The sequence below is a fragment of the Chlorocebus sabaeus genome, chromosome X, assembly GCF_047675955.1.
Source record: "Chlorocebus sabaeus isolate Y175 chromosome X, mChlSab1.0.hap1, whole genome shotgun sequence".
Classification (NCBI taxonomy): Eukaryota; Metazoa; Chordata; class Mammalia; order Primates; family Cercopithecidae; genus Chlorocebus; species Chlorocebus sabaeus.
The window spans coordinates 108,501,002-108,527,391 of NC_132933.1; the positions used below are offsets into that span (position 1 = coordinate 108,501,002).

The 26,390-nt window shown below is 39.5% G+C and overlaps 1 protein-coding gene across 1 annotated transcript in view; it reads left to right on the plus strand.

Annotated features, from left to right (window-relative positions):
• Positions 1-26,390, plus strand: part of EFHC2 (EF-hand domain containing 2) — a 204,181-nt gene that overhangs the window by 46,774 nt on the left and 131,017 nt on the right. The window contains exon 3 of the mRNA XM_073013784.1: positions 23,664-23,814. Coding sequence (XP_072869885.1) covers positions 23,664-23,814 — 151 coding nt within the window. The remainder of the gene's footprint in view (positions 1-23,663; positions 23,815-26,390) is intronic.

Below are 26,390 nucleotides of genomic sequence, written 5' to 3' on the forward strand. Positions count from 1 at the left end.
TCACGAAGAATTATTTCCTTACATGGGGTGGGGAGAGCAGTTTTCCTAGGGGAAGTGAAGCATAAGCTGGGACTATCCCAGTGCTCATTTGTGCTACAGGATTCTTGCATTTTTCTTTGGGATAAATTCTGGGATTTTCTAGAAGAATAAGTTTGGAGATGCTACCACTGAGACTAGTGAATTCTAAAAAGCAGCTATTAAGCTATCAATGTATTGCTCTTTTCAATTGTCCTGTGTACCATTTATGTTGAAATTAGGGTAGTTCATAAAATCATATATTGTTTAAACAAAAGATTTTGTCATGTCTCTTCTATTTTAGCAAATTTACTTAATGGTTTTTAGGAGGAAAGGTGATAAATAACTACCTTTTAAATTATTTTTTCATTATTCTGAACTAATAGTGGTCAGTAATAGGCTGCTACAATTGTATTTACATGCCTATTATTCATAACTGTACTCATAGATTTTATACCATGATCCTCTAGGTTCTAGAAATTTCATGCAAGTCCTTTTATGTTTAATTGAAATTCTACTTCCTTTGTAGTCTACCATGTTCCCCCCCTTTTTTTGGCTTAAAATATGAAATATGTTTTGCATGCATTTTACTATTTCTCTTTGATTCTACTTGTTGATATTTTTCATTCAGAATTTCAAAACATTTATTTTTGTATTTATATTTGCATATCAAAATATTATATTTTAATAGTTTTACATATTAAAACTATTTTCAATTCTGGTCTACTTGGGTTTATAGTCAGCTTTATGAATTGAAACTTTGGTTCTTATGGGTAGGTAAAGGAGATAATATTATTGTGTGTTCCCAGCTTTCTCCTTTTTCACATACCCTGCCTGCTGAACAAAAATTTGTCTTTGCTCACTCCACTTTTTTCCGCCTCCATGCTCGAAGGATTCTTCTGACTTTTTCAGTTGTTCTTATGCTTTGTGGGATATAGGAAAGAAAGAAGGGGATAGGAGGGAGAGAGAGTGTGAGTGGGAGAGCACTGATGGTGATGAAATGTGAGACTTGTGAGAATTGAAAAAGAGAGAAAAGGCTTTTTTGGGGGGAAGTGTAGATGTGGAGCATAAATTGGATCACCTTTAGATTTTCCTTGGAGGTCTAAGTGAAGATGAAACAGGATTTTCAATTGCTATTAGTTGTTAGACCTTTTCTTTGAATATACTACCACCATGCTGAGACTAAGCCACACTGGCTTATTATTTGAGTTACTTCTAAATGTGAACTTACTAAATTATATATTTTTGTGTATGCTTACACAAATAAGAGAACTGCCATTACCCACCCCTCTCCCAGCACTGATCAGTTGATCTAAGTCCTCTCATTTCCCTCTGAAATCTCCCTTTCATCAGTCTCCTTCTTTCCATGGCCACTGCTGCCATCCTAGTTCATCTTTCACCTGGAGAGTAGCCTCCATTGAAGGCATCCCTGCCTTCAGTATAATTCCCTTCCTCAACTGCCCACTCTGCTACAGAGTTAACTTTCTAAAATGTTTAGACTCCTTTGACCTCCTTTTCATGGCTTAGGGACCACCTATATTTTGGCTCTTGTACCTTTATAGTCTCATCTCCTTTGCTCCCCCATCACCACTCAACCCTTAGCCACACAAAATGACTTGCAGTACCCCACATACCGAACACTCCTATGCTCCCATAACTTTGCACATGCTGTTCCCCTTTGCAGAGAATGCCCTTCCCCTCTTGTCCACTTCCTCCATCTTTCAGCCCATTGAAGACCCATTTCAGATGTTACCTCCACCATGATGCCTTCTGCTTAATACTTTCAGGTGATTGGCAATTTCCTCTCCTTTTGGAGCATTTTCATAAACGTTTATTAGTGTTCTCTGTGTCCTCCACTGAGCAGGAGTGAGTGGAGATTTTGTGGCAGTTCAGGGCATAGTGGTTAAGTTCGTGGCCTCTGAGGCTAGGCAACTTGAGTTCCCAGCTGTCTCATTCTTTTACTTTGAGACCGTGCATAGATTACTTAACCTCCCAAATCTTAACTTCTATAAAATGAGAATCACAGTATTACTTACTTTATTGGTGTTTTGTGAGGAGTAAATGAGATAGAGTATAAAAGTACTTAATACAATGCCTGACCCATTATAAGTACTTAATCAGTGTTGGCTATTTTGTTTAGCTTTGAATTCTCAGGCCTTAGCACAACACCTGACACATGGAAGACAACTTGGCAATATATACAGAGCTGCAATATTATTAAGTCTTTCCTAATGGCTTTTAGCTTTTATCTCCAATGCATTATCATTATTTGGAGGTACCATACTCTGTTTTGCAGTTATTTGCATATAGTCTTATTCCCCTTACTTGACTGTGTACCCTTTGTAGCTGGAGAGATTTTCTTATTGAGTGTTGTATCCACTGCACAGAGCTTTGAACTTAGCAGGTATTCTGTGGCTGGTTGGTTTGTATTATTTTCCATTAGTAAGGGAGGCTTTCAGTATGAAATATCCATTTTGTGACTTTGGTTGTTGATGCACTTGTGGGAAATAAATAACATACTTTGGGATCATTAAAATCATCTAATGTATGGGGAGGTCCAATTCATTGGGTAATTACTAGAATTCTAGAACAAATTCTTTGGATTGGAGGAGAACATAAAGGGCATCATATCCAAGCATCTTTCTTCTGATCTTTTGCATGGAATCCAGCCTTTTAAAAATACATAATATCGGCCGGGCACGGTGGCTCACGCCTGTAATCCCAGCACTTTGGGAGGCTGAGGGGGGTGGATCGTGAGGTCAGGAGATCGAGACCATCCTGGCTAACACGGTGAAAGCCCGTCTCTACTAAAAATACAAAAAATTAGCCGGGTGTGGTGGCGGGCGCCTGTAGTCCCAGCTACTTGGGAGGCTGAGGCAGGAGAATGGCGTGAACCTGGGAGGCAGAGCTTGCAGTGAGCAGAGATTGCATCACTGCATTCCAGTCTGGGCGACAGAGCAAGACTCCGTCTCAAAAAAACAAACAAACAAACAAAACCATAATACCGCAAAATGATGGCATGAAGGAGTGTTTTTGCCTTGGCTCTCATTCCTGCTAATTTTATACACACACGCGCGCGCGCGCACACACACACACAGAGTATACCAAATCCGAAAACTTTTTGAGTGCTAACATGATGCCACAAGTGGAAAATTCTACACCTGCCCTCATGTGATGGGTCACAGACAAAATACAAGTGCACAACGCAGTTTATTCAGCATCCCAAGGGAAGAAGAAGCCCTCCCAACCCCCTTCACCTACAATATAGATTCTTTGCACATGCCCAGATTCCCCAAAACAAGCATGCCTACAAAGTGTAATAAAATGGCACATGTGCAGGCTGGATATGCCAATGGCACGTTCCCCACAATGCCCTGTGTAGGACCAAGACCTTCGTGCATTACTCATTGTGTATTTTTGCTTATTCTCTGCTCTGTGGTGTAAAGATATTGTTGAAAATGTCAAATAGGTCTGAAGATAGCCTTATGGGTAAGAGGAAGGGTTTGTGTGTATCTATAGCATAGAAAGTCAAACTGTGGGGGAAACTGGACAGCAGTGTAAGTGTGAAGCGTCTTACAGGAGAGTATGGTGTTGGAGTGACCACAGTATATGACCTGAAGAAACAGAATGATAAACAGTTGAAGCTCTATGCAAAAGTGATGTATAGAGGTTAACGAAAAGTAGAAAAACACTGCATAAAGCTAAAAATGAAGGTCTTGAACATGTATTGAAAGAGTGAGTCCATCAGTGTCACAGTGAACACGTGCCATTTAATGGTATGCTGATTATGAACCAAGCAAAGAAGTGGCAAAACTTTTGCCGTTGCTTTCAGTGGCAAAAATTTTGCCATTGCTTTCAATGGCAAAAACTGTAATTATTTTCGCACCAACCTATAATAGCTGAAATGGTTCTAAATCAAGGTGATGATGAAGATGACATTGCTAACTGTAAAAAAAAAAGTGCCTATAGATGATGTGGTGAAATTGTGATGCGATTATTGGATGACTAGAGACATATGCATTCATAACAGAACAAGAAACCATGTCAGTTGATAAAATCAGGGGCACTTATGAGACAAAAACCTCTATTAATGAGGCTGATAACTCTGGAGGAAACATTTAAGAAAGCCATCCAGCAGAATGCCTCCTCATCTCTAGAGGACCTACTTCCTGGTCCCTCAACTGCTTCTGATGTTTCTTCTCACCTAAAAAAACAGAGCGTATGAATTAGCTGGGCATGGTGGCGTGTGCCTGTAATCCCAGCTACTCAGGAGGCTGAGGCAGGGGAATTGCTTGAACCTGGGAGGTGGAGGTTGCAGTGAGCCGAGATCGCACCACTGCTGCACTCCAGCCTGGGGAATAGAGCGAGACTCTGTCTCAAAAAAAAAAAAAAAAAAAAAAAAGAAAGAAAGAAAAAGAAATACCTGAGACTGGGTAAATTATAAAGAGGTTTAGTTGGCTTATGGTTCTGCAGGCTGTACAGGAAGCATGTCACATCTGCTTATAAGGAGGCCTCAGGAAGCCTCCAATCATGGTAGAAGGCAAAGGGGGAGTGAGGCACTTCACATGGCTGGAACAGGACGAAAAGAAAGAGTGGGGAGGTGCCACATACCTTTAAACAACCAGATCTCATGAGAACTCAGTATGGTGAGGATAGTACCAAGGGGGAAATCCACCCCCTTGATCCAATCACCTCCCATCGGGACCCACCTCCAACATTGGGAATTACAATTTGACATGAGATTTGGGTGGGTACACAGATCCAAACCATATCACATGTGAGTAAGTGTAAGAAAATGATTGCTTATCCAAAGCATATAGATTCAGTCAGGAACGATGATTATGCCAAATAACCAGATTGTCCACATAAGTGGTTGAGATAGTGACACCTTTGCTTTCTGATGGTTCAATGCACATAACTTTGTTTCATGTGCAAAATCGTTAAAAATAGTACATAAAATTATCTTTAGGCTATGTGTATAAGGTGTGTATGAAACATAAATGATTTCTTACTCAGACTTGTGTCCCATCCCCAGGATATCTCACTATGTATATGCAAATATTCCAAAATCTGAAAAACATCTGAAACACTCCAGTCTCAAGAATTTCGGATATGGGGTACTGAATCTACATATTTCCATACGTGTATGTGTATATATATGATAAAGGAAAAGTATTATAAAAGATAAAGGAACAATCATATATATATATCCACACAAACACACACACACACACATATATATATAATCATTTATATGGTAAGTGTTTTCCGTTTCTATTTTTCGTATTGAATGTCAGTTTTCTTATTCAGTTTATAAAACTCCATGATTAGCAATGTGATATCTGCGGGATAGGGTGACCCCCTTTCTTCTAGTCCTAGTATGATTTTTCCAGGAAGTCTGATTTTAAACAGTGGTTTGGAATCTCTTCTCTTAGTAATATCAAGTGTTTTTTAATTGCTTGCGCAATAGACTCCATAAGGATGTGAAGACTATTTTAGATATGGTTTTGACAGTATTTTCAAGCTTCCAGCTTTGCATCCTACACTGATTTATATATTATTCAGTATTTTTATACATTCATTTTCTCTCCAAAGCCCTGTTATATATACATAATTTTCTTAATTCTTTAAATAGTGCTGTGGTTATCAGTGTGGTTAGCAAGTGTTGATTTTCTAATTTTTGCTGAAAGGTTAATCAGTGAACAAAGAGCTTAAGTGGTTTGTACCATTGTTGTAGTTAATTAGTGATGAAGCTGCATGAACATTCTAGCATTCTAGCCACTTCCCTTTCCATTTTTATGCATCATAAAATCATGTCTTATGCAGACAAGTAAAACTAAATTTCATGAATGCTTATATTGCCCATACAGGTGGATTTTATCTTAAACCATAATTTAGTCATGAAAATTTGAGTATCAATTATAAATAGGTTTATGATATTTTTGTGATACAAAAATATTCTTTGGAAGTCATCCCTCTGTAATTTACCTTTTTTGTTATTCATTTATGCAACTTACCTTTGTTGACCATCTCTTATGTTCAACATGCTAAATGAGATTCAGGTTTGTATAACTTGAGTTTTCTTAAAATAAGATACGCCTATATAAACACAGTATCCATAGGAACATAAATTTATCAAAAAATGAAGTGAGAGGGGAAAAAATAAGAATTTGGAGTGAGATTATAACTTGAGCATTGGTATTTAGATGTACCCCCACCTCCACAATCCCAATTGAAATCACTGCAAAATTTTAAAATGTGGAGAAACTAAATTAGTGTTGGAGGCCAGGGAGGGGTTCCATCTTCATGTTGCAAACTTTGAAGAGTTTCCACCTGATATAGTGCAGATGGGATCATAATGAAGGAATATACCCAAACCAAATTGCAATTTCACTTCCCGAGAAAGTCACAAGAATCGAGTTGGGGGTTAGGACAACCTGTAGGGGTTTCCACCTGGTTCACTTTCACAACTATTGATGGCGTAAGAGTGTCACTAGGAGGCCCAGAAATATAGTCACACTGAAGTCAAAGCAGGTCCTGCATTCGGGCTTTTCTCTGATGGAACAGGCAATGGCATACAAAGGACTGGCCACTCTTCCTGGAGCGGAGGTTGGGTCAATTCATAAAATGTTTATATGGAAAATTAGAAGGTTTTCCTGCTGGGGACTACCCATGGTTCCAACTCCCTTCCTACTTCTCTTGACTACTCTATATGAATTTATATTAACCAGAGAGGAGGGATCTAAGAACATTAGGATACATGGTGAAGGGAGTGAAAGAAAACCCACCCACCTACCCTATTTTGTGGAAAACACCAGCCTAGATAGACTGCTCTTTGTTCAGGAATGAACAAAGAAACTTAAGGTTTCTGAAAAGATTCTACAACATAAATGGAGAACATAGTATTCAAAAGACAGAGGAAGAAAAATACTTATTTTAAAAGTATGTTTTCTACAGAAAAAATAAATATTTTTGATAATGTGCTTTGTGTAAGGAAGTATATAACACAAAGTGAGAAGTAAAAGCAAATTAAAATATTATTGAATGAGATTGCAGGCAAAAAGTCAAAGGGAGATTGCTGAAGAAGGATGAAATGTGAGGAATCTAAAAATGCATTATATGTAGTAAAGAAAAATATTAAAACTGGGAGAATGGGATGAGTGATGGAAAAGGTAAACTTGAGAAATTATCCTGAAATGCAATGGAAAAGGTAACAGAGCAATGAGATAATGGCAGGTTGGACAGAGGATGGAGCTCTAACATGCAGACAATTGTTCCTAAAGAATTAAAGGTTAGATTAAAAGCAACCAAATTGATTAAGCATACCATAAGAAAACAATAAAAACAAAAGCAACTTTCTGGATTATAGAAAGACGTAGACCGGCAGATAAAATACTTATTCTGTACCAGAGAAAATAAAAAAAAGAGATCAATAATTAGATCTACCCTGACAAATTTTCAAGGATAAAGCAAGGAAATTACCAAGCATCAGGACAGAAAAAGTAATTTAACCCTCAAAGGAGAAGTTGACATTGGAATTCTCAGCAATACTAAATGCCAAAAGACAATGAAGCAATATCTATAACTTTTAGGGGAAAATGTTTGTGACTTAGAAAATCTAGACTCAGCCAGGGTGTTATCATTAGTGAAAGCAGCAGTAAGATCTCAGTTATATAATTTATCACAAATATGCTAGCCACATACTTTTCCTGAAAAAGTTGCTTAATTGCTAGCCAATTAAGAGATAAAGCAAATTAAACAGTTCAACCATGGGGAGGTCATGAAATAAAAGGATTAGTGGTGAGTAGTGAAAAGAAACATATATAATAGGTCATGAAATAGAAATAAAATTCAAAACATGACATAAACATTTTGAGTATTTATTGAAAGATAAAAGAATAACAATCATAAAATGAGCCCCAAATGCAAGATAGGGATAGAAAAAAATATATAAATTATTTAGAAGAATATGCAATTTAACAGAGCTATATGGTCACAACTATGTCAAGGAAAGACATCAACAACAGTGGGGTTCTAGATAATAGAAATGCCATATACTTTTTCCTGCTACTATTTCCATATTTTTGTAATACATTTGTATTTTTATAGTGTGTAAAGTAAACTTTATCAAAATAAAAAAATCTATGTATACAGCAGAGTTATCATTACAGACACATTTGTGGTACTGACTGCTTTGTTCTTGTTCTCCAAATTAAAAATAAACTAAGCATTTAGCTTAAGACATTAGAAAATACACAATAAAACAGACATCAGAGAACAGAAAGAAAAACAAATTTCAAAGCACAATTTTATGTATCAGTAAACAATAGTTTTGAAAAAGCACATGCTGTCTGAGTTGATCATTTAAAACAAACAGAATTAAACCTAAATAAAAAATACAGAAAACAATATATTTAAATCATAAACTCAGAGGAAGTAAATATATAGCTATGCTAACTATGAAGTAAATATTATTAACTAGCAAAACTGATTTAAGTACAGTGCTGGAATTTGCCAGTAACTATGGAAATATTAGAGAAAACTGCCAAAGAGCTACTCCAAATGTTAGTGATTGTCTCTAAGTGGGTAGCATTATGGGCTATTTTACTCCCTCTTGGCATGTTTTTTTTTTAAATTTTTACTTTTTACTCTTTTCCCCACTACAAGCTACTTTAATTCTTTGAACAATTTTTCCATGCAGGTAAACTGTTACCATATTTTCCTATTAAGAAATATTTTCAATAGTTTTTTTTCTACAATAAATTTTTCTGAAAACATTTGGTTCATTAATTTTTGTCTACATGAATGCTGTCCATCATGGCTTTTGACAATCTGAGTTTTCTTAATGATCACATTTCTACCAAAATCAATTTTCCTGAGTCAAATTTTTTATATCCAGATTTTGCCAATATTTGACTCTTCTATTGATTTTTAAAAAATCAATTTTACCATGTGCATTTTCCCTTCTGTTGCTTTTGTTTGGGTTTTTAAAAAATCACATTTATATTTTTGCTTGTCTCAAAAATTTTTAATAAGCAGGTATGAATTTTGAAGTTAGATATAATAAAAACCAACTGAAAAAGCAAATCCCTCTGTCTCCCATGACAAAGTAGGCAGGTTTGTTTCTTTTGAGCTTTAAAGGTAGAAATAGCTGCCTTTCTAAAATTTAAGTGAAGCGAAATGTCGACATGCCCTGAAAGGACTGCCAAGGTTCAGGGAGCCTGTTAATGGGCCTTGAGAGGCTCTGCGACTCTGGACTAATGACCTAGGGACCACTAAGAGTAAACTGAATTTCTAGATTACCGGCTACCTTCACAGCTCTCTGATGCCTCCAGGATGGGAGAGTAGACACACCAAATGCCAGACAAATAAATGCTAAATAATAATTCTTTGAGGTTCAATGGAATATGTATCACTTAAATAGCAAACTATTTACAAAATGTCACAAATTTTGCACATTTGCATTGCAAGATTTTACTAGTAACATGAGTAGGTGCACTGTTCTTTACGTCACTCATGGAATAAGTAAATGAAGATTGTGCTTTTTGATTTAGACCACTCTTGAAATACTACACTGAGAACTACATTGCTCACTCCTCTTCCTAAAGAAATAAAGGTGAATTACAGCAAGGTTCTCTCCTGCATGTTAGAAACACTGTAAATACTTGCATTTGCCACACAGAAATGCAGGGAGAGAGGAGCAGGTTGGAAAAGTATTTTTCCCATCTAAAATTAAAAAAAATTTTGATAGAAAAATTTTTTTGTAAAGGAAAACTCATTGTGTGTATATCTTGGTTACCTTGTTCAGTGTATTCTTACTTTTTTTATTTAAAACATTTTTTTTTAGAGACGGGATTCTCTATGTTGCCTAGGCTGGTTTCAAACTCCTGGGCTCAAATGATCCACTCGCTTCGGTCTCCCAAATTGCTGGGATTATAGGCGTGAGCCATTGCGCCCGGCCTACTTTTTATTAAAAAACTTTTTTTTTTTTTTTTTTTTAGAGATGGGAGTTTCACTCTGTTGCCAGGCTGGAGTGCAGTGGTGTGATTATAGCTCACTGTAGCCTGACACTCCTGGATTCAAGTGATCCTCCCACCTCAGCCTCCCACATAGCTGGAATTACAGGCGTGTGCCACCACACCCAGCTGTTGTTTTTTGTTTTTGTTTTTTTTTTTGTAGAGAGGAGGTTTCACTATGTTGCCCAGGCTGGTATCGAATTCCTGGGCTCAAGTGATCCGCCCGCCTCGGCCTCCCAAAGTGCTGGAATTACAGGCGTGAGCCACCACGCCCGACCGATTTTTAAATTTCTTAAATAGAATTCCTATAATATACAAATATAATACACAAAATCACCTACCCCACTTTTAAAATTCTACATTTTTTAAAAGACAAGTAGGAGGGTGACTTTATTCACCAAGTGATCAAAAGCAGGCTGCAGAGGACAGGGATTTAGATCGGGAAACTCTTTGTATTCTATCAAGCTCTCTTCTTTACTGGCTACCTTAAGGCATTTTTGCTGGGAAGAAAAACCTTAATAACATCAAGGGCAGTTTACCTTAACCCTCCTCCCATCCCATTGTAACCCACCCTACCAGCCAGAAGCAGAAGTCTTATGAAAAAGTTTTGAGGAAAATATCCTGTCCTAGTTTACTCCATTCCAACGAATTCTTCAAATACATCCTTGACCCGGGACATAGGCAGAGTTCAAATCTAGTCTATATGTTTTGTCAGGCTACCAGTCTCCTTTCTTGGGAAGACTCCTGACTGTGCCTTTTCTGTTTAAAGATGGTAGAGGCGACGGGTGTTCTCCCGCAAGATGGCCAAGGTGTGCGAGAGCGAAAGATCTTTGATTCTGGCAATCTCTCGCACCGTATGCAGGGCCAGGCCTGGGTGGGCATACTGGCAATGGCTTTTGGAAACCCAGCGAGGGAGGAAGAAGGGAGCATCGGTTTCTACGATAATTCTCTCTAGTGGGATCTTTTTCACAGTTTCTCGGGCTTGGTCAGCAGAAGAATAAGTCAGAATTGCCGTGAAGCCCACATACAGGTTGGGAAAGTGGTTCAACAGGGGCTCGATGACTGGGTAACTGCCAGTGAAGCAATGCCGGTGTATCTTGTGGTCAGAGGGCACATATTTTTTCAAGATGCCCAGTAGGTCTTCATCGGCTTCTCGGCAGTGGATCATCATGGGCTTCTTTAGAGAGACAGCCAGCCGCAGCTGTCTCTCAAACACCTTCTGCTGCTCTGGGACATGCGTGGTACACTTACTGGAGTAATCCAAGCCCATTTCTCCAAATGCCACAGCCTTGGGGTGTCGTAACGCTTTTAAAATATTTCTTTCTTGATAGTTGTTATAATAATGGGCAAAATGAGGGCGACAGCCAAAGGCCCCCCAAACCAGATCATCTTTCAAGTGATCCTCCCACAGGTCATCACTTAGGTTTTGAGGATTGCAGAAGCAAGAAATGCAGCCCTCAAATTCCTTGGGGAAGGTGTTGCTATAAATTTTTCTGAATTTGGCAAAGGTGCCTTTGAAAGGCAGCCTGGAATACAGCAAGTCCAAATGACAGTGGGTATCAATGAAACCCTGTTGCTTTGGCTGCCAGAGGGTCCTTGGCGGAAAGCTAGATGCATCTCCTCCATAAGGACGTCGTAATGTCTCCTGTTGATATGCTCTCTCCTCCTTCGCCTCTGCTTCCACATTTCTGGAGTAGTAAAATAAGGAAGAATTCTTGGATCTGCCTTCCTCTGCCATCTTCAGATCTCTGGACGTGTTTTGGGAGCTCACTGGAAAACTGGTGGAATAATCACTCAGGAAACTCTGGTGGCTGCTCCTCTCACCCTGGAATATGTTGTTCTTGCTTCTGCTGCTGCTGCTGCTGCTGCTGCAGCTACTCTTCCCAGCCTGTAATGTGTTACTGCTGCTGCCCAAGGAGGGATAGCAAGAAGACTTGGTATTGCTGAACCAAGAGCTGGTGTAGTCATGCCAAGGACTATAATGAGGTGGAAAAGTGGTATAGTCAGTGGCGTAGTATGGCGGCTCTGACACTACAGGGAGACACAGTGAGAATGGCTTCTCTTCAGAGAATATGGCTGTGGTTCCACCTACATCAGACCAGTCACTCCCTGAAGAGGGGCGCTCAATCACCATCTTTTCTTTGTGATTTTGGATTACTGAATGGGAGTTACAGTCATCCGGAAAATTTAAAGGTGGAGAGCATTTTTCACAAATGACTGTACTTTGTTTATTAGGTCGCCCCTCACTGAATTTCTCAGGAGGATTAACAGTCACCCTCTTGTCACAGGAGCTGCTCATCTCTGGGGCTGACTCTTTCTCTTTTTGAGGAGCAAAGATAGTGGCATTCCTGGCTGCTCTTTCTGCATAGTAGGGACGCTGTCCTAGGCTTGATTGTGAGCTAGTGACAGCCTCTTCTTTGCCTTTTGGCATGTCATCTTCCAGGATCTCCTGGAGAACCCTCAGAGGCAATGAAGCATCACAATCTTGAGGTATGCCCTTCCTGTTCTGGAACTTGTTTGGTTCCTCAGTTTCATTTTGACCCTCACTTCCAGCTGCAAATTGAGGGTTCATGAAATTATAGGAGCTATGTTTGGAATTAATTTTAAGGCTGTAGATGCCCTCCTCCAGAGAAGCCATTTCTTTTAGAAAGGGGCTGGCAGACTGCATTGGGGATCACAAGGACGAAAGGAACCCCAAATGCTCCAAATTAGGCAGTCTTTGGAGCCGGCCCTAATCACGCCAGTGGCTGAGGAATGGGAGGGGGAGGAGAAAGAATTTCTGTGGCAGGATGAACCTTAGGAAAAACACGGTGTGCAGGCCACAAAGTACTCCTTTGGGGCTTTCAGGCCTTTGGGGCCTCTGTCCCCTTCCACACCACGTTACTGAGCTCCCTGGGGCACCTGTGTTTGCTGCAAACCACGTTACTAAGCTCCGCGGGGCGCCTGTGTTTGCTGGGGGATCCTACCTAAGTGCCGCTCCGATGGTACTTTTCCGCGTGCTGACAGGCCCGAGCCGGAGGGCGCTGAGGCCACTCCGGCGCCTCAGGAACGTTTCCTCCTTTTTTCAACTGTCTATCACAGTTCTCCGTGTTCTAGAGATGCCAAAGTCCTTCCACGATTATTTCAAAGTGCTTTGGAGAAGTCCTAAGAATCCAGGCCCGGTATGGCGTCCGAGCCCACACCGTACTCCTAAGACTGCCCCAAATGGTCTGATTTTGCGCTGTGCAACTTCCCGGATGTTAAAAAAAAAAAAAAAAAAAAAGTGCTTCCGGGGAGTCAAAGTGCTTCCGGGGAGTCAAAGTGCTTCTGGGGGGGGGTCAAAGTGTTTCCGATCGACCGGGCGCCCTGGCTCACGCCTGTAATCCCAGTACTTTGGGACGCCAAGGCGGGTGGATCATGAGGTCAGGAGATGGAGACCATCCTGGCTAACATGGTGAAACCCCATCTCTATTAAAAATATAAAAAATTAGCCAGGCATGGTGGTGGGTGCCTGTAGTCCCAGCTACTTGGGAGGCTGAGGCAGGAGAATGGTGTGAACCCAGGAGGCGGAGCTTGCAGTGAGCCGAGATAGCGCCACTGCACTCCAGCCTGGGCGACGGAGCCAGACTCCGTCTCAAAAACAAAGTGCTTCTGATCAAACCTCTTACTTTTGGTTTGGAATACAAGGCCCGTTGGAGATGTCAGAGTTCATGAAATGACAACAAGACACTTTAGGGATCACACACAGGGTGCCCCTGGGTGGGCTACTGGCCTAGAGGCCCTGATCCCCAATGGCCAGCTGGAGGACAGGGCAGAACACAGTGTAGAAGCAGAGTTGGGAAGCCTGCCCAGCCCCCATCACCTCGCCCACCAGCCTGGGTCAGGCCACCAGCCCGCTCCATCTAAGGGCAACAGTCACCCGCCTCCCCCCACCCCGCCCCTCCTTTACCACGCTTCTTTTCACTGCCCAGCCACTTGTCTACCCCGAGCTGCCGCCATTACATGCTTTTTGTTCCTCCCCTCCACCCTCAGTCTTTTCAAAAAACGTAGTTGTGGTTTATAGAGCATAGTTTAAAAATGTAGTTTTAAAAAACATAGTTATGACTGTGGTATATAACAATTTTCAGTCTTGTGGGTTTTTTTTTTTCCCCCGGGAGACGGAGTCTCAGTCTGTCGCCCAGGCTGGAGTGCAGTAGCATGATCTCGGCTCACTGAAACCTCCACCTCCTGGATTCAAGCTATTCTCCTGCCTCAGCCTCCCAAGTAGCTGGGACTGCAGGCTCATGCCACCATGCCAGGCTAATTTATTTATTTATTTATTTATTTATTTATTTATTTATTTAGTAGAGACGGGGTTTCACCATGTTGGGCAGGCTGGTCTCAAACTGATCTACCCGCTCAGCCTCCCAAAGTGCTGGGATTACAGGTGTGAGCCACAGCGCCCGGCCCAGTCCTGTGTTTTATTCACTTAACATTACTGTATAGCCTCAGTATTTTTCTTATTGCCTCATGTTTTTCAAAAACATCTTGCTGGTGTCTTTATAATACTCCATGGAGAACGTAGATGTGCCGTAATTAACCAAGCTCTTCCCTTTTTGTTAACTCTTCAGGTCCCCTTATTCTACTTTTTTTTTTTTTTTTCTTTTATGATAAAAAGCTGCAAAGAACATCTTTGCACATATAAGTTTTTTCTCTATTTTGGGTCGTTTCTTTGGACTACGTGCCGGGAAATGGAGTTCCTGAGAGGAGGTAGGAATTTTAAATTGGTTCCTCATAGCATTACATTGCCGCAGAAGAATTGTACTAACTTAAAATCTCATCCGTGATGAATGGTCCATTTAATAGGAGAAACACACACATAAACCTGATGCCTCGTTGTTATTTTAATTTGCACTTAATCTGACAGTTTCTTAGAGTGAACTTCTTTTTATTTGTTGACCTTCTCATGAATTTTGTTTATGCTCTTTTCCCATTTCTCTTTTAGGGTCTTTAAAAAATTAATTTAAAAATGTTTATAAAATTAAAGTTTAGCCATATTTTCTAAATTTTTTTGTTAGCATGTTTTTGTTTATATTTTAGTATATCGAAGTTATAACTTATTTATGTAGTTAAATTTTAATTTTAAAAAATGTTTTCTTTCTCTTTTTCTCCCAAGCCTGCAATGTCATTCCTCCTTCTGAGGCTTGACACATATTAATTTTTTTGGAAGGTGAAAGGTATTGATTTATTATATTTAAGACAATACTTCATCTGATATTTGGGTTGGATTTTACAGGGAGCTATACACTGATGCTTTTCCAAGTTGGTACTTTTTTGATTATTGATATATGACTCCTCTTTCATTATGTGTTAAATTCCTGTTAATAGAGTCTATTTCCAGGCCATCTATTCTTTTACACCTACTATGTCTCTTGTTATTCCGGTATTGCACTACTTTAATAATTGAACTATTATATTAAGGTATAAAGTCTGGGAGAGCTATATCTCCTTCATTACACTCAAATTTTATGACTATCTTTAATAGGCTGAACTGTTTATTTTATCAAGTAGACTTAAAAAAATAATTCTAGGCCCGACCCGGTGGCTCACACCTGTAATCCCAGCACTTTGGAAGGCCGAGGCAGGTGGATCACCTGAGGTCAGGAGTTTGAGACCAGCCTGGCCAACATGGTGAAACCGTCTCTTCTAAAAATACAAAAGTTAGCTGGGTGTGGAGGCGTGCACCTGTAGTCCCAGATGCTTGGGACGCTGAGGCAGGAGAATCACTTGAACCCGGGAGGCAGAGGTTGCAGTAAGTCCAGGTCGCACCACTGCACTCCAGCCTGGGTGATAGAGTGAGACTTCATCTCATAAATAATAATAATAATAATTCTAAGTCCCTCCAAAATGATATTGAAATACCCACTTGAAAAGTTGTTTTAGTCTCTGCTTATCCAGAATATACTTCACCTATCCTTTTAGTCAAGCTCTTCTATTCATATATCTTCTAGTAAATCTTTTTAGAGTTTTATCTGGGTCAGAGTTTTTATTAAAACTATTTTTAAGTATTTTGTAATTTTTTATTATGAACATACTTTCCCCCCACTGTATGGTCTAGCTGTTATTGCTGACACATAAGAATATTTTAAATTCAGGTATGGTTGTACTGAAATCTTTGTTAGTTTTTCAGCCTTTGTCTACATCATTATTTTATCTACCCATAATGATAATTTTTGTCTCTTTCTTGCTAATATTTTTACTTCATATCTGTCTACATTGTCAGTGCTTTTAAAAACAATATTAAATAATGATGCTAGTAGGGGCATTATTGTTCTGTTCCTGATTTTGGTAGGCACATATTTTAATTATTATGTTAGATATTTAGGCTGTTGTTTTAAAGCAGATCCTTTTGTAATCTTGTTAAGGAACTACCCCTTGCATTTAAAAATGTATGTGGTAGGAAATGGTGTGAGATCATTACTTATTTGCTCATATTTCCTAGTTGGGAAACATGTTGGCATCTGTGAGTAAAATGCTGTTTTTTTGTGTGTATAGGTGGCTTGTAACTGTTACAGACTATTGAATTCTGTTTGCTTGTATTTTACTTAGGATCTTTCTTCTATAAATCATAAGTAGTGAAAGTGCTCTGTAGCAGTAGTTCTCAACTCTCGCTTGCAGTTTGTAATCACTTGGGGAGCTTTAAAAATTACTGATGCCTAGGCCCACCCGGAGAGAATCTGATTTCTCTGTGTGTGTGTGTGTGTGTGTGCGCGCGTGTGTGTGTGTGTGTATAGGGGATGGTGGATGTCTGTGGTCGGGGTGGGGGTGCTGGTGGTGGGGACAGTGTGGCCAATGCATCAGGATTTTTAAAAGCTCTATAAGTGATTCTAATGTGTAGCAGGGTGAGAACTATTGTTTCACAGTTACTTTTTTTTTCATGGTACATCTATTAGGCATAGGAATTCACCTTCGTAGCTTTCCATCTTTTTTTGGTATCCTGGGGAGTTATATAATTTGGTGATTTTCTTTTCCTTGAAAGTTTGAACCAATTCATTAGTAAATCATCCTGGTTGGAGGCTTTATTGGGGCAATTGTTTGGTTACTTTTTTTCACTTCTTACTTGGTTATTAGCTTATTCATTGTGTTTTTGATAAGTCACGGTTCTTACAGAACATCACTTATTTAATTGCAATTTTAAAATTCATTTTCATATGTTTGCATGATTATTATAAAATAATTTATAGTTTATATCTTATAATTGCATCTCTGTCGTGCACAGTCTCATTTCTCATTTTATTTATATTTTTCTTGCCGAGCTTTCTAAAATCTTATCTCTTTTATTTATTTAAAAAGTCCTTGGGTTTATTTATTGTAGTTGTTTTTCTTCTTTCAAATTTATATATCCATACTATCTTTTTTGCTTCCTGTTTTTCTTATGACAAATTTTTGCTTTTTCAAAACCTTTTGTTTGTTGTTTTGAGGCAGTCTCATTCTTTCGCCCGGGCTGGAGTGCAGTGGCACGATCATGGCTCACTGCAACCTCTGCCTCCTGGGTTCAAGTGATTCTCCTGCCTCAGCCTCCTGAGTAGCTGGGATTACAGGCATGCACCACCAGGCCCAGCTAATTTTTTTGTATTTTTACTAGAAACGGGGTTTCACCATGTTGGACAGACTGGTCTTAAACTCCTGACCTCAGGTGATCTGCCCGCCTCGGCCTTTCAAAAAGTGCTGGGATTACAGGCGTGAGCCACCGCGCCCGGCTTTAAAAGCTTTTGTTTGAATCATTGCGCACTGATTCTAAACTCTGGCTATGTTTCAGAATTATCTGGGGAGAGTAGGAAAGAAAAAGGTATTTTGTACTTGCCTATCTCAAGGTTCATGGTTGAGACCTCTATAACAAAAGACAGATTAACAAGAGAAAAGCACACAAATTTATTTAATGAAAGGTTGAGGAGACAGGGAGCCTTCAGAAATGATCCAAAGAAACAGGAGAAAACTGTATTTTTGTGGACAGTCATGTAGAACTATGATTGGAGGACAAAAGGATGTGATCTAATGGTAATAAACTGGGGGGAACTTAAAATAGCAAGACTTGTTTGTTCAGATTTTTTTTCTTCATCCCTATGTGACACTCCTTTCCTCTGGGTATAGGGCAGGACACCTGTCACATGCGAGTCTATAGGGAAGGAGGAAGGGAGAAGGTCAGACAATGACCTTCCTAGGTTTTATGACCTGCCTCCAGGGAGAATGATGGGAGAAGGTCAGAGAGAACTTCCTGCTTCTACCTTTTTCTCAAATGCTAAGGTGCCATGTGCCTCGGCGTATTTGCTGAGGTAGCATGTCCTGAACCCCATCAGTAGCTTTTAAAAAATAGTAATAGTCCCCTCCCCAAGGTTCTGATTTAATTTATTTAGACAAGGTCTGAGTTTTTTGTTTTTTTGTTTTTCACGGAATGTCACTCTGTCGTCACTCAGGCTGGAGTGCAGTGGCGCAATCTTGGCTCACTGCAACCTCTGCCTCCCAGGCTCAAGTGATTCTCCTGCCTCAGCCTCCTGAGTAGCTGGGATTACAGGTGTCCACCACCGTGCCCAGCTATTTTTTGTATTTTTAGTAGAGATTGGGTTTTGCCATGTTGGTCAGGCTGGTCTCAAACTCCTGACCTCAGGTTATTCACTCACTTCGGCCTCCCGAAGTGTTGGGATTACAGACGTGAGCCATTGTGCCCGGCCGGGTATGGTCTTTTAAAACTTTTTTAAAGTTCCTAATGCATAGCCAAGGCTGAGAATCACTGTTAGCGATTTATCCTGTCTCTCAGACTCTCAATTCTTTTATGTAATAATTTTAATCCATTAATTTACTCCAGATTGCAAATTTGCCTAGATCCTATAGGTTTGTATGGTCTTATATTTTATTATATACTTTTATAGAAATTTTATTTTATACATTTATAGAAATTTTATCTTTGTACTTTTTATATTTTTAAATTTATTTTTGGTACAATTATGAGGAGTGACAATTTTTGTTTATAGGTACATTATACACTTCTAGTTGTATTACTTTGTGGTCAGTGAGTATAACTTGTGTAATTTTACTGTTTTTAAAATTTATTAAAATTTTTGTGAATTAGCATGTAAGTTTCAGATATATTTCTGTAAATATATATATTATCATGTATAAAGGAGCCATCCTCTATATGCAACACAAAATTTATTATCATTGATTTCCTTGATTATGGGACTTCATAATCATAAGATAAACCATTGATTTAATAATAGCTTTTTCAGAAAGAGTAAGCAACATTGTATTAAATGTACACAAATTTTTATTGTCTACTAACATATAGAGCATGCATTTATCCTTATGTCCCTTTTACAGTATTTCACAATTTAAGTCTGAGCCTTTTTCATAAAATCGAGCTTAGACATATTAAACTTGGACATGTGATGTTGACCTCTTTATAAAATGTTGAGGTTATTGAACATTGCCAATGTTTTGTCTTTCTTTCCTGATAGCTTCTCTAGAAATTCAGCTGTAAGTTTTTGACACTTAGATGTTTGGTTCCTGAAGTAATAGTCTTTCTGACTCACATATTGGCCACATCGGCCTCCCCATTTTTAAAAATTATATGATTTATTCTAAGAGATTAGGCTTTTGCTTTTGCCTTACAGTTGCATGGTCTAGCCTGCAATGGACAACCTTCTCCACGCAATTATTTTTTGTGTCATACTGCATCAGACAATACTTATTTTCAAACATTTTAAGTGAAAATTAGGAATCTAGTGTTAAAATTCAACTGTTTGGGATATGCAATGCAAAGCAAATAACTCAACTGACATGAAGATAGGATAGATCCTTCTCTACAAAGCTAAATTTGCACCATACATCAAGTTGGAACTACTTGCCCATCAAAATGCATTCTTGATTGCTTTGAGATTCTTTTTGCTTTAATTGTAAGAAGATCCTGAATTCAGAAATATTAACATTTAAAATTTTTCCTTTGTAATGAGGAAATCATATACCTGTTATTTAAAGCTAATTGATTTCAGATTTCAGGGTTTTTTTCTTTTTCTTTTTTTCTTTTCTGTCACCTAAACTGGAATGCAATGGCATGATCATGGCCCACTGCAGCCTTGAATTCCTGGGCTCAAGCAATTCTCCTGCTTCAGCTTCCTGAGCAGCTTGGACTATGAGGCATGCACCACCATACCTGACTAGTTAAATAAAGAAAAATTGTTGGAGAGACGGGGACCCATGTGTCGCCCAGGCTGGTCTAGAACTCTTGGCCTAAAGTGATTCAATCCTCCTGATGTAGCCTCCTAAAGTGTTGGGATTACAGGCATAATCCACTGTGCCCAGCCTAAGGTTTTATATCCTCTAGGCTAAGATTAAAATTCCAAATGCCTTGAGGTTCAGGCAGGTAACCTCATATAATATCATAGGGTCTGCAGAGGCCTGTGGAGGACTGAAGATCACATGCCCCCACCAAATGATATATATATTCTGTTTTCAAGAAAATTGCAGCCAATTACATCCTCTAGGACCTTATTTTTCTTTTTTATTTCTTTTCTTTTTTTTTCTTTTTTCTTTTTTTGAGATGGCGTCTCACTCTGTCACCTAGGCTGGAGTGCAGTGGCACGATCTTGGCTCACTGCAACCTCCACCTCGCCGGTTCAAGTGATTCTCCTGCCTCAGCGTCTTGAGTAACTGGGATTACAAGCATGTGCCACCACACCCGGCTAATTTTTGTGTTTTTAGTAGAGATGGGATTTCTCCATGTTGGTCAGGCTGATCTCCATACCCCTGACCTCAACTGATCCACCTGCCTCGGCCTCCCAAAGTGCTGGGATTACAGGCGTGAGCCACCATGCCCAGCTTAGGACCTTATTTATCTAGTTTCTGCTTGACATCATAAGTGATGATAACACCTTATATCATAATTATGTTCCTATAAATTTTCATTTTTAACAGTTTTTATTTTAGGTTCTATTTTCTGGATTCTCTGATACATCAAATTCCATTGCAATTAGATCATTTATTTTTGCAAGATCACTTTTTAATCTATTTGGTGTCTCTCCTCTTACATTCTACTTTGCCACATTTTACAATTTCCTCTTCCTCTTCCTTTTTTATCTTTCCATCTCTACCTCATTCTGACTTGCTCTGTATCTTTCATGCTGGAGTTTAACAGCCCTGTATTCTCATGGGACCAGAATATGAAATATCACTCTGTCCCTCATCTAGACATATTAAAGCCCAACCTAAGATAATGTCTTTCCTTTTCTCTTTATTTCAATTTAGCATCCTTCTCTTTTAATGCATCATTTGATTGATAAATATTTAATGATTACATACATGACAGTTGACCTATGCCAGTTGTCAATTGACCTGTGCCAGTGCAGTCGTTCACAAATTTATACTGGTAGCATTCAGTATATAGAGGAGGGTGAGAGCCAAGAATATTCTCTCTACACTTTCCTACTTGATTACAAAGAAAAAAAAAATCTCAGATTAAATATTACCTACACTGAAAGTTTGATGAATCCCCAGCTCTTTCTCCTTTTAGGTGTTCTAACATCTTTTCTTCCTTAAAAAATTTTTTTTTTAAAAGTTATTTTTGAGACACAGAGTCTCATTCTGTCACACACGCTGGAGTGCAGTGGCGAGGTCGTCACTCACTGCAGCCTCAATCTCCTGGGCTCAAGCGATCCTCCCACCTCAGCCTCCCTAGTAGCTGAGACTACAAGTACATGTAACCATGCCCAGCTAATTTGTAAATTTTTTTGTAAAAACAGGGTCTCATTATGTTGCTCAGGCTGGTCTTGAACTCCTGGGCTCAAGTGATCCTCCTGCCACAGGCCTGGGCCACTGTACCCGGCTTCCTCCCTCTACTTTTTAAAAGTTGAAATATAATTCACATAACAAAAACTCACCATTTTAAAGTGTCCAACATGACTCAGTGTCTAATATCTTCTTTTTAACTGAGGTAAAATTCACGTAACATAAAATTAACCATTGGCCATTTTAAAGTGTGCAATTCAGTGATATTTAGCATATCCACAAGGCTGTGCAACCATCACATCTATCTAGTTCCAAGACTTTTTTGTCACCCCAGAAGGAAACTCTATACTTGTCCAACAGCATCTTATCTGAAATGTTCACTCAATACAAATGTGACAGCATTCTAGCAATGGGGTTTAGCTAACCTAATTGGAGTCAGGCCAGACAAATTCCTTAAGAAAGCAGCTGAACATAGGACTATTTGGGAATGAAGCCAAAGGTGCCATTTTGAAGGGAGTAGATCTCTGGGCTCACCAGACTCTTAGAACCTGTTCCTTTAAGGACAGTGCCTGGTTAGTATTTGTAACTGGTATGTGCATTTTGAATATAATCATTTCACTAAAATTTATTTCTAACATCACTTTTGGCAATTGACAAAGCTTCTTGTGTTGATCAGAGAATAAGCTACTGAGGCATTTTGTTAGCTACTTCTGAAGTGTGGGCTTCTGATAAAAATTTGCTAAGCACTCCTGGAGTATATATTCTTAATTAGGTTAACTGACCACCACCCCTAGAGGGTAGATTGCATCTAACAGACTCACTCATATATATCATATTGTCCACATTAAATAACCCCGGAGTTACATCATATGCACAGTTAACTTTTGCAACTTCAATTATAAAAATTGATCAAAAGCGAGAGACAAAGAGAATATTTAAATGGAGCTCTCACAGAGCTTGAGCCACAGGTCAAGCTTGAAATGGTAGCCTGAATCTACTTTTCCCACAGTTGTCCTCAGTTACCTTGTCGTGCTCAGTGTGTGAGCAGGATGCCATATTAAGAATGTTTCCAATGGTTAAAGATATATATTATTCATACAACATGGCACCTAAGCATAAAGAAATGATTTTAACTGGTCTTCAACTGAAGAAGCAGGCAGTCATCTGCTTCAATATGGGAGAAAAATGGGCTGTGTTTTACTTTACTGAGAGGCACAGTTTTCTAAAGTAGTTAAGGAATTTTCAAAGATATTTTTGACTATCTCTGAATTTTACCATAACTGCTTTAGAATCCACCTGTCCTTCCCTTCCTTATTCCCTACCGCCCCCATACAAGATGAGTCTGAGTCTAGCATTGGGCTAGGCTCCTTGAGGTTCCCGAAGTGTAAGGTGGCGTCTCCAGGGCATTGGATGAATTTCAGATATGCCTGCTTGGATTGCCTGAAGGCAAGCAATCGTCTGGACTAACAGTCAGGATAATTTTATGCCAGAACCAAGGCAGCTTTGTGTTATTGTTAATGGGAAAAAAATGACAAAACTTATTCATCTTGTGAGAAAGAATATTTTGTCTCTATAACACATACATTTAGAATCCCACTGTGAAATCCCAAAGGCAGACTCTAGTTCAGTTTATGGTAGAGCTGAACGATGGATATATTACTTGAATATCATTTCCTTGTTCTAACCAGATGGTGATAAAAGTATAAAATAATCTTTATGTATTGTATCTTAGATTGTATATCCATTCGCATAGCTGATGTGTAGAATGTCTTCTTGGAAAAATTCTCTCTACTTTTTTCTTTATATTAACAAAAAGTATACACGCAGTTGCTATGGTGATTTTAAGTTTGCTGAATTTTCTTTTCATTTCTTACTTTCTAATTATGATTCCAACAGGTATTATCTTTTGATGCCTATTTGGAAGAGGAAGTACCTGATAAAAGCCAAACCAACTACAGAATAAGATACTACAAAATCTACTTCTACCCTGAAGATGACACAATACAAGTAAATGAACCAGAGGTGAAAAATAGTGGATTGCTTCAAGGTATCTATTTAAAGCAGAGTTATGGTTCCTTCACTTCTGACTCCTGCCTTTATATACTGCCTGCCTTTAGCTTTTCAAAAGACTGCGTGCTACTGTTTAGGCTGTCTAACCTGCTGGCAATGGTGAATATAAACATGCCATTAGCATGTAGTTATTGATGGTGACTTACCAGCTTTCTACCCTCTGCACCTCAACATTGGCTGGGTCTCTCACTCCTCTGTGGCATATTTGTATCCTTTCAGGTGCTGCTCTGGTATGAGTAAACTCTCCTGTGCCTTTAACTTTTTCCTCAAACCCTTTGGTCACTTTGCCCTGAGCAGATCACTTCCTTCACAATACCATTAGGGGAGAAGAGAAAGCTGTTCTCTACTGCAGCTTCCAGATTGGCATTCTCTTCTTTCTTGAATTTACTGTCATTTGTTTCAACCACCCCCTCCTCATCCTCATACCTGTTAACTACAGACTTCGATGGTACCTCACCAGAGAGTCATTGTTCCTTCACCCTGTGTATGCCAGTCATCTTTGTCCATACTCCTCTCAGCCACAGATAAGAATTAACTCTGTGATGTGGCCACCAGAGAAGCTAATCCTAGGTTGCATTAAGTATGGCAGAGATCAGTGGAGGTGACTCATTTCTTCTGTTTGTGCTGTGGGTCCTTCTCTTGGGATGCTGCTGAGTTCTGGTTGACTTCAGGGGACAGCAACTACGACGGTGAAAGAACTGAACATTTGCCATGTGCAAGACAGAATAGTGAAAAGGAGTATTTGTCTGTAATGGGGAGACTCAAGTGTGCTTGATAAATGTCCTCAGGAATCTAAAGGTGTCATGTGGAGAACGGGTGACCTTATTTCTGTATCTTCGTGTCTTCATGGATGGGACCTAGGGATCAGAGTTCAGGTCAATAAGAGGAAGAGCTTTCTGGCAGAGAGCTGCTAGAAGTTGTAGGGAATGGACCTGGATAGGGTTGGGGTTAGGGGTCTGGTGTAGGGGCGGAGGAGAGGAGAGTCACAGATTTGTTTGTTCCCTCGTATAGATAGATGGCCCTGGGGGCAGGTCAGGGGTTGTTTTTCACCGACAGCCTGCTAGAAGTATGAGAGGATTTGAGTGTTTGTTTGGTCGCTGGTGTAAATGACCTTTCAGGGTACTTAGTTCCTTGAGGAGCTGATTCTTGGGTGTGTTGTGTTTCTTTGCCTTTTAGAGTATTGCCACCTCCAGTATCTCAGTCTCTGAAATTGTCTTCTCTAACTACAATCTCTACTCCTTTTACTTTCCCCACTTGCTCATAACTACCATCCCTGTTCTTCATTCTCCTAGAAAAACATATCCTGAATATGTCCATGTCTTTATATCCCCTTCTCTACCATCCTCATTCAAGTTACCCTCATCTGTTGACTAGAGGAATGGAATATCTGCCTAACGTGGTCTCTCTGTTTCCATTCTTGCTCCTCCTACAATCTGTTCTGTATGTGGCAGGGAGAGTGTTGTGTGGGATGTCACCTATATGCAGTGGTGGCCTTTGAGAATTATACATGCAGACTCTCCCAGAGGCCACAAAACACAAGGCTTATGGATCACATTAAAATCCATGAATCACATGATACATTAAAGTAATTTAAAATACATGATGAGAAACAAGAGGGAAAGAGATAGGGTAGGTTCACACACTTGGGACAGGGTACAAGTAGGCAGAAGGACCATACTGCCTGAATCCTGGCATCAGCAATGGTTCTGTCTCTGCTTCACTAACCTTCCCTGCTACTAGTATGGTTTGGAGACCAGAATTGAGGGTCAAGCAAGTAGAACCACAGACAGAAGGGGCCTCGGGCTGAGGGCACACACTTGCTCTGTTGGAGAGATGCAGGGAGAAGTGTGCCTGGCCATGGCTGTAGCTTGTCAATAAGCCTGCTGAATAGTCTTGGGTTTTGTTTGTGTTTCTTGGGCAGAGGTCACATGGGGCCAAAATGGGTGTCACCGATGAATGAGTGGCCAAATTGAGGCCTCATAAATATTGGGTGTTCATGAATATTTAGTGTCCCTTCTATATTTAACATATCATGAATATTTAGAGCCCAGGTGCCTCATGTATATTTACGACCTACTGAAGATCAGTTATCTTTTGGTTTTTCCATCCCTTTCTTTCTATGTTTAACATGCCCATGCTCTACTTAGCCTACCTTCCTATTGTTATTTAACACATCTCATGATTTCTGCCTATGTTGAGCAAATTTTGCCTTCTAATTACTAATCTAGGCCTGAGGGCTCTGTATTGATATACCACAATGAGTACAAGGGGGAGAAGCAGGGATTTGAGGGCCATGGGCTCTGAGAATAAGGTTGTCATGCAACCTCATTACATGTGCAGAAGGCTTCCTTCAATGCTCATGAGATAGAGGTTTTTCTTAGAGCGTGGCTTCATTGTGTCTGGTGGTTGGAATAATGAATTTGGAGCCAGCCAGCATTGCCAAGAAGTGTTTGTTGGATGCCTACTCTGTGTCAGGCACTGTGCTGTGTTTTGGGAAAATGGACAAAAGGACTGAGTCCCATCATAGCCCTATCTCATGGAGCAATAATAGGC